The sequence below is a fragment of the Pleurodeles waltl genome, chromosome 4_1 (assembly GCF_031143425.1).
Source record: "Pleurodeles waltl isolate 20211129_DDA chromosome 4_1, aPleWal1.hap1.20221129, whole genome shotgun sequence".
Lineage (NCBI taxonomy): Eukaryota > Metazoa > Chordata > Amphibia > Caudata > Salamandridae > Pleurodeles > Pleurodeles waltl.
This window is the reverse complement of record NC_090442.1, coordinates 724651219-724664236: the sequence shown is the minus strand read 5'-3', so window position 1 is coordinate 724664236 and position 13018 is coordinate 724651219. Positions and strand designations below refer to the sequence as shown.

Below are 13018 nucleotides of genomic sequence, written 5' to 3'. Positions count from 1 at the left end.
ACCTTTTTGGTTGGTCATCAGGAGGAGTGGTAGAACAATGGGTGGTAGGATTTTTATGGATTCCCAGATTCCAGAAATTTCTCTCATAGAAATGTGAAGAAAATGAAATTCACCCATGTGTCTATGTTTCAGAAAAGTCTAGTGTTCATAGTGTTCCCTGCTTACCGTCTCACCCAGAGTGGAATAGTGCAGAAATGCACCATGGCTATTGAGATGAAATATAGGTTTATCCTCTCTCTGCTGGACTGTATTTCAAAACTACTCTCAAGAGTTGAAATTTCCTCATTCTTGCCCTAGGGATCGAGATGCCCTAAGCCCCAAAGTGGCAGAAAAACAGTTAGAACTTTCGGGGTGGGTGGATAGCCTGATTTAAAAAAAATGACCGGGTATAATGGGATTTCTACCCTGCTAGGAGCAAATTCAGGGTGATCTGCCCATTCTCCCACTGCAGGGATGTAGTGGCCAAAAAGACTAAGTGGCCCTTTATGGGTGGGGCATGGCCTGATGCATACTCACACCACACCTGCCATGTTTTTAAATTACATTTCCCCAATTGTCTAGACAGTTTTCTGTCTGTGGGGTGTGACAGGAACAGATTCAAAGTAACCACCCATGTGTTCCCCCTTGGAGTAAGAAAGACTGCTAAGTCTGTCATGGGGTTGGGGCATGGCCAAAGGCATTGGCATGCCACCCCTGCCCCTTCTATTTTATTAATAGAAATCTTGATGGTCTAGTGAGCTTTGTGCCCCAGTGGTGGGAAAATTCCTTAATCTTCCCCTGGAAAGCCAATGGGGGCTGTATTGTGGTGGGATCATGGCCTGATGCCAACCCATCAATTCCTTTTTTTTGTTTTTTACCTGGTATTGTGTGGGTCTCTGCCCCCTCGAGTAGGGTTAGTGTTGGTACACAATAAAATGCCACAATATGGAAGAAAAACTGTTCCTTTTTTTAAAACTGGGGGGTCTCTTGGCCACGCCTGGGTGGGGCAGTTACCTTTCCTGCTGTCCGTCCCTCATCTGGATCACTGTTCTGGGACTGAGATATGCCCCTAAGCACTGGTCAAAGTGAAGCCGTTTTCTCATAATGGCACTGACTAATTTTACTTTCAGTTAGTGTGACACCAGCTTTCTGCACACACCATGCATGACAAGGATCAATTGAAAAAATGAGGACATGTGGAAACTCTTCCCTTGCATTCCAACTTTTTTTAAATGCTTTGGAGCTTGCACCAGAAGGATTTTCTGGTAAAGTGTAGTAGATGAGCAGTTCACATCATCCACACTAGAAAGGTGATGTGGTGAACGGGAATGGATTATCAGCTGCATTAAAGGGGTTTTCTGCCACATTTAAAAGTTATCCGTTGGGAACATTGTCCATAAGGCCCTTTAGGAGCCCACAGATATGTTTGCTTATTTTCCTTTTTTATATATTTCCTGCTACTGTGCTTGTAGGCTGATGACTCTGTAGGCCAAGGTCATTATTTTTACATAATTTACTTTACTTTTTTTTAAATATCATTTACTTATTTTGGCACCCTCCCCTTGGCCTTTTTAGAGGTCCTATTAACCCTGGAGGTACACCAGATATATTTCCCATTCTTCCCATCCTTTTGAGTTTTTAAAAACAAATTTCAAAATCAATTGGGCCTTGTTGGAGATAAGGATTATTTTATTTTGTTTATTAATCTATATCAACTTTCCCTGGGTTCTCATGTGTATCCTATAAGTCTAGTAGTACTGTTATGTCCTACTCATTGTCACTATCAAGGCAGTTTTTGTACCTGAAATATCCAAAAATATTTCTGTGATATCAATTTTTGAAATATTTTGTAGACCTGGGCAGACTTTAATTCTTACAAAATTTTGACGATTCCATGTTGCACTTCTAGTGCAGAGATCCTGCCAAATTCTGCCAATTGCCTTGGGGCAGAATTTTTTTCCAGTTCAAGCAATGCAATGATAACAGGAACAATGTTAGGCTTCAAATGCGAGCTGGAGAGCATGAGCGACATTTGGTGCCCCCCAGCATGATTCCCGGTTTCTTGGAGGACTCACGGTGAGATTTTTCAAAAGTGGGCAGTCGTGTGCTGTCCGGGTCCGACGGCTTCTTCCATTGTAGATTTCCTACTGGAGCAGTAACAAAGTCCACTCAAAAATAGTGTGGTGACATTCATGTTGATCTCTCAGCTCAGAACACGCTACAGGTGCTAAAATTGAGTGCAAGCAGCACAACGTGCATTTTCTGCTCATTGGCAGAACTCCACAGAATCTCACAGAGTGTTTATGTAACTCTACATGATTCCGCTGAGTGAAATTCCACAAGGTCTCTCCAGCCCTAATGTTTTGCCCAACATACAGCTCAGTCTAACAATCTGCTTACACATGGATAGTATGAGTATATTAAAATGTTGTGAGAAGTTGTATTGCATTAACTCGAATGGTTAGCGTAGCAGCTTTTGTTCTACTTTTTTTGCCTGCAGATAGATGAGGCTGAGACACAGTCAAGTTTGTATATAAGCCACCGTCGGAAGCTAGAGATCTCTGTTAAGTGCTAAACAATGAGAAGTCAATAAGATGGCACCCAAAGATCTGGTTCCTGCCAAGAAAGTGGCCAAGGTGGAGAAACCTGTCACTACAGGTAAAACCACAGGCATAAAACCTTCTTCCTTCCTTACTTCTTATACTACTTATATTTCTTGCCAAGAAGACTTTGGTGTTAACCATGGATCAATGGCACCACCACCAAAACAAAAGCAGGTGTCTGTCACTGCTGAGATAACTGCATTTATGGCTGAGAACAGTGAGGCAAAATTGAATTGCGCAGGCAAGTATTCCAACAATCATGTCAGGAATAAGTATGTGCAACCCTAATCTTCCTGAGGTAGGAGCAGAGCAGAAAATTGGCTTGCTACACAGCTGGGTGTTTTGCCTGCTCTTCCATCATCCACAACATCTTCACCACCTCTTCTGAGAAAAAGAAGGCAGATTACTGCATCTTCTACAAGCGCTGCATCATAAAAAAACGTGACATGCAGAGATATAAGGCAAAAGGAACGTTCCAGAAGGCACATCTGCAGTGAGGAAGTTGAACTAGTCATTGTTTGTGTCCATTCAACTCTATTCAGCCTACATCGGAACCACAAACACCTGCCTCAATCTTCAGATTTCCCATAAACACCTATTAACCCTTTGTCAAGGCCTTTTGCCTCTAGGATGCACCATACCACTGAAACTGCTTGTTGGACTTGGCCATTTCTGCAGGGTCATCCTCATACTTTTTGCTTTCATCCTCCTGTTTTCTCAACCTGTTTTTGTTGGCTTTTAGAGTTCTGCGATCTTTACCACTGCTAACCAGTGTTTAAGTGCCTGTACTCTCAATTTAAACACATTCAAATTGGCTTACGCCCCAGTGCACATTTAATTTACTTGTAAGTCCCTAGTACAGCGGTCCTACGTCTACACAGGGCCTGTAAATTAAATGCTACTAGTGGGTCTGCAGCACTGATTGTGCAACCCATTTAAGTAGCCATGTAAAACATGTCTCAGGCCTGCCATTGCAGCCTGTGTGTGCAGTTATAAACTGCAATTTCAACCTGGCAAAATGGGCCTTTTGATAGGCCCAAACCATCCATTTTAATACATATAGGTCACCCCTGAGGTAGGCCCTGAACAGCATAGAGGGCAGGGTGTAGTGTATTTTACATGTTGTACATGTACGTTTACGTTTTACATGACCTGGTAGTGAAAAACTCTTACATTTGTTTTTAATACTACAAGGCCTACCTCTCCAATAATCTAACATTGGGTTTCCAAATTACGATTAATATGTAATACAGGTAGCAGGTAGACCGGTTGAGTTTGGTGATTTAAAGCTGTCTTTATTGGTACAGTCAAGTTTTAAGTCACAGTTCTGAAAGTGCCACTTTTAGAAAGTTGGCATTTTCTTGTCCTAACCATAAGGAGCTTGCAATCTGTCCCAGGTCACATGGCATATCTGGTGTGCTCCCAGGCAGTAAGAGAAATGGAGGAAAGGTGTTGGCAGGATGGTAGGGTGACCAGATTTTGAGGAGCAAAAACCAGGAAAGGCCCATCATAAAAGAAGGACTAAAGACTTTACACTCACTTTTATATCAGGCATGTCCCGTTTTTTGCATAGCTTTGTGAATGTGTGCCTATACACGTGTGTTTCCATATGTGTATGTATATATATATATATATATATATATATATATATATATACACACACACACACACACACACATTTACAAGACTACACATGTAAAATTAGCGATGGCTTGCCCTCCCACCCTGCACCCCCAACCCGCTCCCACCCACCTCTCTCTGCTCCCCACTCGTCTCTCTTCTGGGAGCAGACAGGGGACTGTGTTGCCTGACAGTAACATATAAATTACTTTAATTATTGCATATTCTGTAGGCTTTTGTTTCCCCAGATAATCTGACCTTTGTCCTAAAAACCGGGACATTTCTGTAATGATCTCACCTTTGTCCCAAAAACCGGGACATTTGTATAAAATTAAGAGAAGCGTCGGGACACCGGGACAGTCCTCTCAAAAGCGGAACTGTCTGGGGAAATCCGGGATGTCTGGTCACCCTACAGGATAGGCCTCTCCGTGTTAACGAGGGGGAGGAGCTGTCACCTACCACACTTGCCATTGCAATGGCTCAGGCTGAACACACAAACAAGGATTTGTACCTAGTTTTTTGTGTCCCCAGACAAGCTGGGGCCTGTACATGAAAAAGGGGGTGCTTGACAGCAGTGGAAAACCTCCATAACTTCTCCTACTTTAAAGTGGCCATCAGGTATAAATATGGACCCTCAGATCCAACTCTTCAGTACACATCTGGACCTGTGGAAGACTCAGAAGAAGGACTGCTGTCCTGTATTGCTGCAAGAAGGACTGCCACTTTGATGACCTGCTGTGCTGCCCTACCACCTTCCTGTCTGAGTGAGAAAGACTGGCCCTGCGTCTTGAACCCAGGACCACTGGAGTGACTCCAAGGGCTAGTTATCCAGCCTCCTGACCAGAGCCTCAGGGACAGAACAGGCTCCAAACGCCTTGTACCTAGCACCAGGACTCAGACAGCTGTGAGTTCTGCCCTCCAGAGTGGTGAACCCCAGTCCTGGACCCTTGGATGTGGGTCTGAAGGTACTCTGCCAGCCCAGCTGTGGTCCAAGCAGTACTGATGCAGCATGACACATCACCCCACAAAGCTCTGCATTAGAACTGCTGTGCGATACATCATCAATGCTGGACTTCACATAACAGCCCACGGCCTCCTCTGAACTGTTGCTGCATGATGCATCCTCAGCTAAGGTCTTGGCACTGCGAGCCCCTCATCAATGGCATCCTTGAGGACGACAAAGGACTCCGCATGTCAACCCCCACAACTTCTTTCGAACCAGCTGCTGCACAAAACATTTCTGATGCAGGACTTTGCATCCCATGTCCCTCATTGAAGACATCCTTGAGGATGATGCAGGACCTCACATCGCAGATTCACAGCTCGTCAGAACTGCCACTGCGAGATGCATCCTCAACATGGGATCTCACAATGCTCCACACTCAGGATTTGAGGTATTTTGTTCAGCAGGCATAAATGGGACACAGTAGATGGGCCAGGCTCCATCATGGTCATCCTGAACTTGTGACTTTGTCTTGGTCTAGCACAACCAGATAAACATAGTTGGACCTGTGCTACCACTACGCTACAAAGTGCCGGGATTGGTTGCTGACACAATGAATGAAAACACTCTGCAGTCCATCCATCTCACATTAGTCATGTGGAATAACTGTGAAGCAACAGACTAAAGGTGCATTTCTGTACACTGAGGGCAGAGTTATCAACATTTTGCATCACCCTTGTGCCACCCAAGGTTACACAAGTGCCATGCCAATCCTACGTGAGATTTACCAAGCTACACATGGCCACCTTGCAATGCCCTGCGTGGCTTGGTAAATTTGGAGTAAATCTAGACAGCGCAAGTTGTTACCTTGTGTTACTATGCCCCAGGGAGGCATTCCATAGGTGGAGCCTGGATGTTCCCACACATTCATCCATGGATTCTGAGACATTTCCAGACTCACCAATACTGGTAGACTTGGAATGTGTCAGAATGCTACGACTCACCAGGGGGGGTGTAATGAGTAGAAATATCTTTATTTCTCCTTGTTTTTTCCTCTTTAGTAAGAAGAAAATACCTCAGAAGATTGTTTCTGTTCAGGAAGGTGTCCCTTCCTGCTCAAAAACAATTCTGCCTGTAATGCAGGAAATTTGCACCATGGTGGAAGGGTGCTTATGTTGGCGCTAGGCTGTAGTTTGGGTGCTAGTACAGGCAGAGAGCAAGAATGAACCATATCTTGAGAGATATGGTACATTCCTGCCCTTTCATGCTGCACAGCACAGGAAGGTGTCTTGCTGCAAGGCATTTCATGAAATATTGATAAATCTGCCCCTTGGTGTCCTTCATAGAGGTTAACAGAAGGCTAACAGTTCTGATAATTTACAAAGTACTCATCAGTGTGAAATTATTGAAATGTTCTCCATAGAAAAAGCACAGCTAGCTACAAAAATTATGAAAGATACAAATGGATTAAAACCCAGGGGCCTCAGGATTTGATTCTTAGCCACTGGCAATGGCAGTAACATTGTCAAAGTCTTGGCAAATGGAAAACATGTAAGAGTAATTTGTTTACCCTATTGCATCAACCTAATTATGTAGGACTTCTTTAAAAGCAAAGTAGTAGTCCACAATATATTTGGCATCAAAGGATTTGCATTTTTACAGCCATTCCTCTAAAGCCTGAGAGAACTTGAGGATCTGATAACCTGTAGAGCTAAAGACCATTATACAGGATTTGTAACTCATAGGAAAGCCTTCTTATTCATGCAACAATATACGATTGAGCAGCTTAAGCCTATAAATGCTTGTGTTCTACAAAGGGGAGGAGATAGTATTGACAACTCTATATAAATGAATGTTGATAAATGGGGAGCTAATAGAAAGCCTGATTAAAATGCTATACTTAAACTAAGCAATTCCATTGTTGCATTCGTGGCAGAACCATTTGCGTAACGTAGAAGACACAGCTACCAATGCTAATTGAAGAAGAAGCTTGTTAGGCCAACAGTTTTCTCCTTCATCTAGCTACAAATAACAGGGTGCAATGAGAGATTGTATCCTCCAAAGAGTGCATGGGTATAACTATCAATATGGCCTGTCTACCTTAATTTCCTTTTTAGAAATGCTTGTCTCAATTATAGAGTTGGACTATCGAGAAACTATCTGTAGTTGAAGAGGAGTGTATGCAACTTGCAAAGGACAAAGGAACTGTGACCTAGAACGCATCAAGGATTGCAATAAAAATATCTACCAAGTCGTATTTCCATTGAGCAGGTTTTCAGTGTATCTGAGGCAGTTGTCACAATCAAAAGGAACAGTCTGTCTCCTCAAAGCGTGGAGAGGAACGGAATGGTAAAACTGAACAAGAAATGTATACCTGAAATGATCAGGCTGCAGACGACACCTCAGTAGATGACGGTGATTTCTCAGACATCTCAAGAATGATGAGGCATCCTGCAGAGGAAGTCCTTGAACAGGTAGGAGACTTTTACAAACTCGACTAAAAAGTAACAAAGCAAAGTCTGCTATAAAAGAAAATACTTAAACTAACCAGAAATCATTTGTATTATTTTAGTTGTGTTAAGAGATGTAAAGAAGAAAAATGGACAGATAGATAATCAAAGATGCAGTCATTTGGCATGGTTACAAAGATTACTAAGTCAAGCTTAGGTTTAACCACATACTTAGCAATGAACAACAGCCTCTGCAGTGGACAATGTTGTTTTCGGAAAGAAATGGATGTCATTCCCACGCTCAACTGTTTTCACAACGGAGGGTGCTGCAGTTCCTCTCTGGCGTTTTGGAAAAAGATGTCCAGATACTACACTGATCAGTAAAGAGGTGACTTGGAATCATTTATGAATGCCAAATTAATATCGTGGTGCACCGAAGGGTCTTAGGTAAACATATATTTTTTAATGTTTGGATGAAAATTCTGGGTGGAGGCATTTAGATGTCTGTAGCATTGGTACTTGATTGACCATTAGTTAACTGCACACCAGTAACTGTACCTCAGTCTGCCTCTCACTTACCCTTGACTATAAGCCTCAATATGTTTTCCTTTTCTTGTTTAATAGATCTTTCTCTTATTGGGATAAACAAAATCTCTGAAACAGGTGAACTATTTGTACTAATGTTAAGTAGTGGTTCAAGTGACAAATGCAAGTTAATTAACGTGATGTACGTAATAGGCTTAGCTAAACATGCCTTTTTAATGCTTGGATGATTCACTTTATAAGACACATACAGATGGTTGTTTTGGAGTAGTATGAGATTGGTCTTTAGTCAATGGTACTTACACAAGTCTGTGCAGGGAATGGTTTATGGTAAGATAAGTAATATTAACTTTTCTTTTCAAAATGTTCACCTCACAGAGAATTGTGTGCTGTATAATACCTGATTTGTTTGTGGGTGAATATTAATCTACAATTTCCCTATAATTTATAGACCTTTGTTACATTAAATATTTGGTTATCAAAAGAATTAGGCTATGTAGCTTACTGTATGTTGACTTATGTTATGGATTTACTATTGGCCATGTCTTTTTGCATGTTGCAGAATCGTTTTACTTTTCCCACATGAACTAAGAAATATCCTTTCCTGCAACTTCTAGTCAGTTTGGCCCATTAGGGTGGCCAGTTAGTCACTTGACAAAACGCCTGCAGGAAGAGTTAGACTCTTATTTTGGTGGAGTTGACCACCACCTCAGCTCAGGCAAGGAGCAAGAGGTTTGGGCTTGAATGAGATCGCTGTAACATGACACGTATTCTATGGGTATTAATACTTAGTGGTGGCTTTCAGAAGGGAGCAAGTACACAGCTACTACTAATGGAAAGTGGCTTAAATGACAAGTCACGATATGGGCTGGGCATGGTCATGGCCAGATTTCTAAATGTGACTTTGACAAGTGTGGATGCCTGCATTGTGGGTGGCATGCAAGAAAGAATTAGAAAGAACAGTGGAACTTCTTTGTTCTTTTTGTGTATCAGATTTGAGCCTCTGGTGATGGCAGAATTTCCCTGGGTTACCATAATTGATTATAAATAACAAACAGCACATTCAAAGCAAACCACTAAGCTAATAAGGGCAGAGACCTTTATTTATAAGACAACACAGTCATTTAACAAAATCCCTAGCCACCAACACTACCAGCAAGCGACCAACCACAACTTTAAACCATAAAAAATGCACTTTTCAATATAGCCCTACAATCCAAATTATAGAGCATAGACTATGCATCTGTACCTGCACAGATTTATATTCTCCGTCGACCGTAGGTCTACGGCTACACAGACCCAAGGCTGACAATAGAAATTACATTTGCACACACAGATGGGAAGCACTCTCAATCCACCCCCTTTCTTGAGTCTGATATGATCCTTAACAGGCCAGGCCGCCAACATCAGAACTTGACTCGTGGCTTTGGTGGCCTGGACAAGGTTCAGGAAGACTGGGAAAGCAAGTGTTTCCCTTTGTAAAGGTAGAATCATAAAAACATTCATGTTTTTCAATATTATGATGAAATAGGAGTCTCTGCTGCAGTAGTACAATTCCACTGCAAGAGTCATTACATTGTAGTCACCCTCTAAAACATACTTTATTTCGTTATATTTTGTACATAGATACATTTCTTTTTATAAATATATGAATATACAAATTCACCAGTTATGGTTAGCTCTGGAAACCTTACGTCACACATGCTCCATGAAAATCTCATCTCTTAAGTCAATTACAACTGCTAATTTCCTCACAGATGATGTAACAAATGACTTCACAAATGACATAAATTGCCTAAATAGTGACAAGCCATACTATCTACCTTCCAGTTAACATTATAACTGACATGATTATCACTACAGTATGCCCTCTGTGTAGTTGTTGGAATAGAAAGATACGAAGGGCCTTTTCACAAAGACATTTTGAAGTGCATAAAGTAGTATTTATGTGTACTCTTTTAAGTGCCACTACATGCCTCTGTGAATTGGTCCCAGACATCTAAAATGGGAATATGCATAGAAGAATCATATACAACCATTATAAATTGTAACAGCTGTGATGACACTTCAACTAACATGGAGTCAGAACCCAGACTCCAAGGCAAACCCTGCTTTTCTTAAACAGACAAAAATAGCAAAATATCTCTCCCACATCCTGGGAGAAAACTCGCATTGTGTAAGGGTCATGTATTTATTATTGTTCAAAAATAAACTCCTAGTTTGTTCTTGAAAAACAAATACAGTTTCTTAAGTGGCCGCCCGAAATGTGGCTACCAATCACCAAGCTGTCAGTATCTTCAGAAGAGCCGTCGTGATGGTGGCTCCTCTGATGGCACAGAGATTGTTGTAATGAGATTCCAAAAGCAAGGTGGAAAAAGGTTTTGTTTATTCTTAGTAAAGTTCCCAGCAACGGAGAGGCTGGTTGACAGGAGCAAGCATAGAGAAGCAACTGACTCGTAAATCAAACAATGCATTCCAAATAGAATACAAAGGAATGATCTCATGCACAGACGCACGCACGAGGAAATAAAACAAAAGGAAATGAAACAAACGTGGATAAATATAACATTCCTATGAACTGTTTAAAACATGCCTACTTTACAAACTACTACATATCTCCTCTCTTCAATATTATAATAAAAATAATTAATAAATAAATAACTTAGCACAAAACAAAATCAGCATATTTTTTGGGTAGTACAGATAGGATTTTTAGGAAGATCTACACTATCATTGTTGACTCTTTCATGGACATAATCTTTGACTTGTCCATTATCCTGCTGATTGACATTTGGCACAATAGGCACAAAAGTGGAATCAATAATCTCAAAGTCCTCATTGCAATCAATAGGAGTCTCCTCATTACCCACAATACCAGGTGTCAACTGAGATCTTTCTGTGTTACTGTCACGTTCAAAATCTGAAAGAGAAAAGTATTGCGATTTATCCATACAAATGTTCTTCATCACCCCTGAGGACAAATCCATATATGAATTAGGATCATGTTTTTCAGTACTATTAGTGACTTTAGCAACTCTGCTTAGACTCCACCATGAATCATTATTCAACTTGACTGAGGTTTTTCCCACACATACAACCTTGAATGCTTTTGAAAACTTTGACTCACCCTTTCTCACTCGATAAGGAAGTTTGATCCTGACAAAATCCCCAATTTTCACCTTAGTATTATCAATATTATTTTTGTCTAATTCTCCCTTATTTTTCTTCTCAACTTTTCTTTTAGCCTCAAAATACATTTTTCTAAGGTCAATAATGGGTAATTCTTTTCTCAACCAAGAAGGGGATAAAGTGGTGCGTGGAACACGCCCTTTGAGCATGGAAAATGGTGAAAACCCAGTTGTCAAATTGGGGGACGAATGATATGCCCAAATCTTTTCTTCAACAAATTCTTTGACATTAAACCTATTGATTATGGCCGATTGTACAGCCTCCACAATAATCCTATTAAATCTTTCCACAAGGCCATTCATATTTGGAGCATAAAGCGAAGTTTTTAAATGCAAAATATTATTGACTTTCATGAATTCCTGAAACTTAAAGGATGTGAACTGTTTACCATTGTCGGTGACAATGCTAGATGGTAACCCCTCCTTAAAAAAACATTCTTTTAAAAATCTTATAACACTGTCAGTGGTGGGTTGGACAATCCATTTGACCTCTGCCCATTTAGAAAAGTAATCAATAAGTACAATGATATACATCTTGCACCTAGCTAGATTATCATATGGTCCCAAAATATCCAATGCTACTTTGTTCCATGGTCTTGATGGAAACTCAGATTTAACAGGTACACATTTACTGGTGACAAGAGTCTTATCAGAATTAGAGCAAATGACACATTGTTTGACAAATCCTGAAATTTGCCTATCCATATAAGGCCACCAAAACATTTCTCTTATTTTATTTTTAGTTAAGGTTTCCCCTAAGTGTCCTGCGTGAGCTAACTTAATAATATTGGGGCGAAGCGCCTTAGGGGGAATCACACAATCATCTTTAAAGATTAAATCCCCTGATACTGAAATTGAATTTCTGACCTTCCAACATATCTGCATAGATGGTGACAACACCTTTTCACGAGGCCATTCTGTATTACAATTTTTTTTAATGTTTTGTAATTCTTCATCCTCACTACAACTCTTACACCAGGCATCCTTGGAAAACACATCCTTACATAGGGGTAAAATATCATCTATAGTAGCAACCACACATTCTTCTAATGTCTCAGGAAACAATTTAACAGAATTGTCAGGTAATCTGGATAGACAGTCAGCCACACAATTGAGAATTCCTTGAATATGTACTGCTCTGAAATTATACTCATATATTTTTGATAAAATCCTGACTAGACGAGAAGATGCTCTACCAGTACTGTTACTGTTTAGCAATGCTAATAAGGGTTTGTGATCTGTTTTAATGGTAAATTCTCTGCCCCACAAATAAGTTTTAAAATGTTCCACTGCCCATGTGCATGCTAAAGCTTCTCTCTCAATAGTTGAATACTTAGATTCAGAAACTGAAACAGGTCTTGAAGCGAAAGCCACAGTATTTTCTGTGACATGATTTTTCTGAGTAAGTATTGCCCCTAACCCTTCAGAGCTGGCATCAACGTAAACAGCACAACATAAATTTTGATTGAACTGAGACAATGGTGCCGCCTCAATAATGCTTTTTTTAAGTTTATCATACGCCTCCTGATGTTCACTCAACCATGTAAATTTTACTCCTTTCTTAAGTAAATTTCTTAAAGGTAACGCTATTTGGGAAAAATGAAACACAAACCGAGAGTAAAATTCACACAAGCCCAGGTAAGATCTTAATTGATCTTTATCAGAGGGTATGCCCATCTCTTTTATAGCTTG

General features: G+C 40.6%; 1 protein-coding gene across 1 annotated transcript in view; it reads right to left on the bottom strand.

Moving 5' to 3' along the window:
• LOC138287184 (uncharacterized) overlaps nucleotides 1–13018 on the bottom strand; it is a 39299-nt gene that overhangs the window by 24334 nt on the left and 1947 nt on the right. The window contains exon 2 of the mRNA XM_069227544.1: nucleotides 10840–11058. Coding sequence (XP_069083645.1) covers nucleotides 10840–11058 — 219 coding nt within the window. The remainder of the gene's footprint in view (nucleotides 1–10839; nucleotides 11059–13018) is intronic.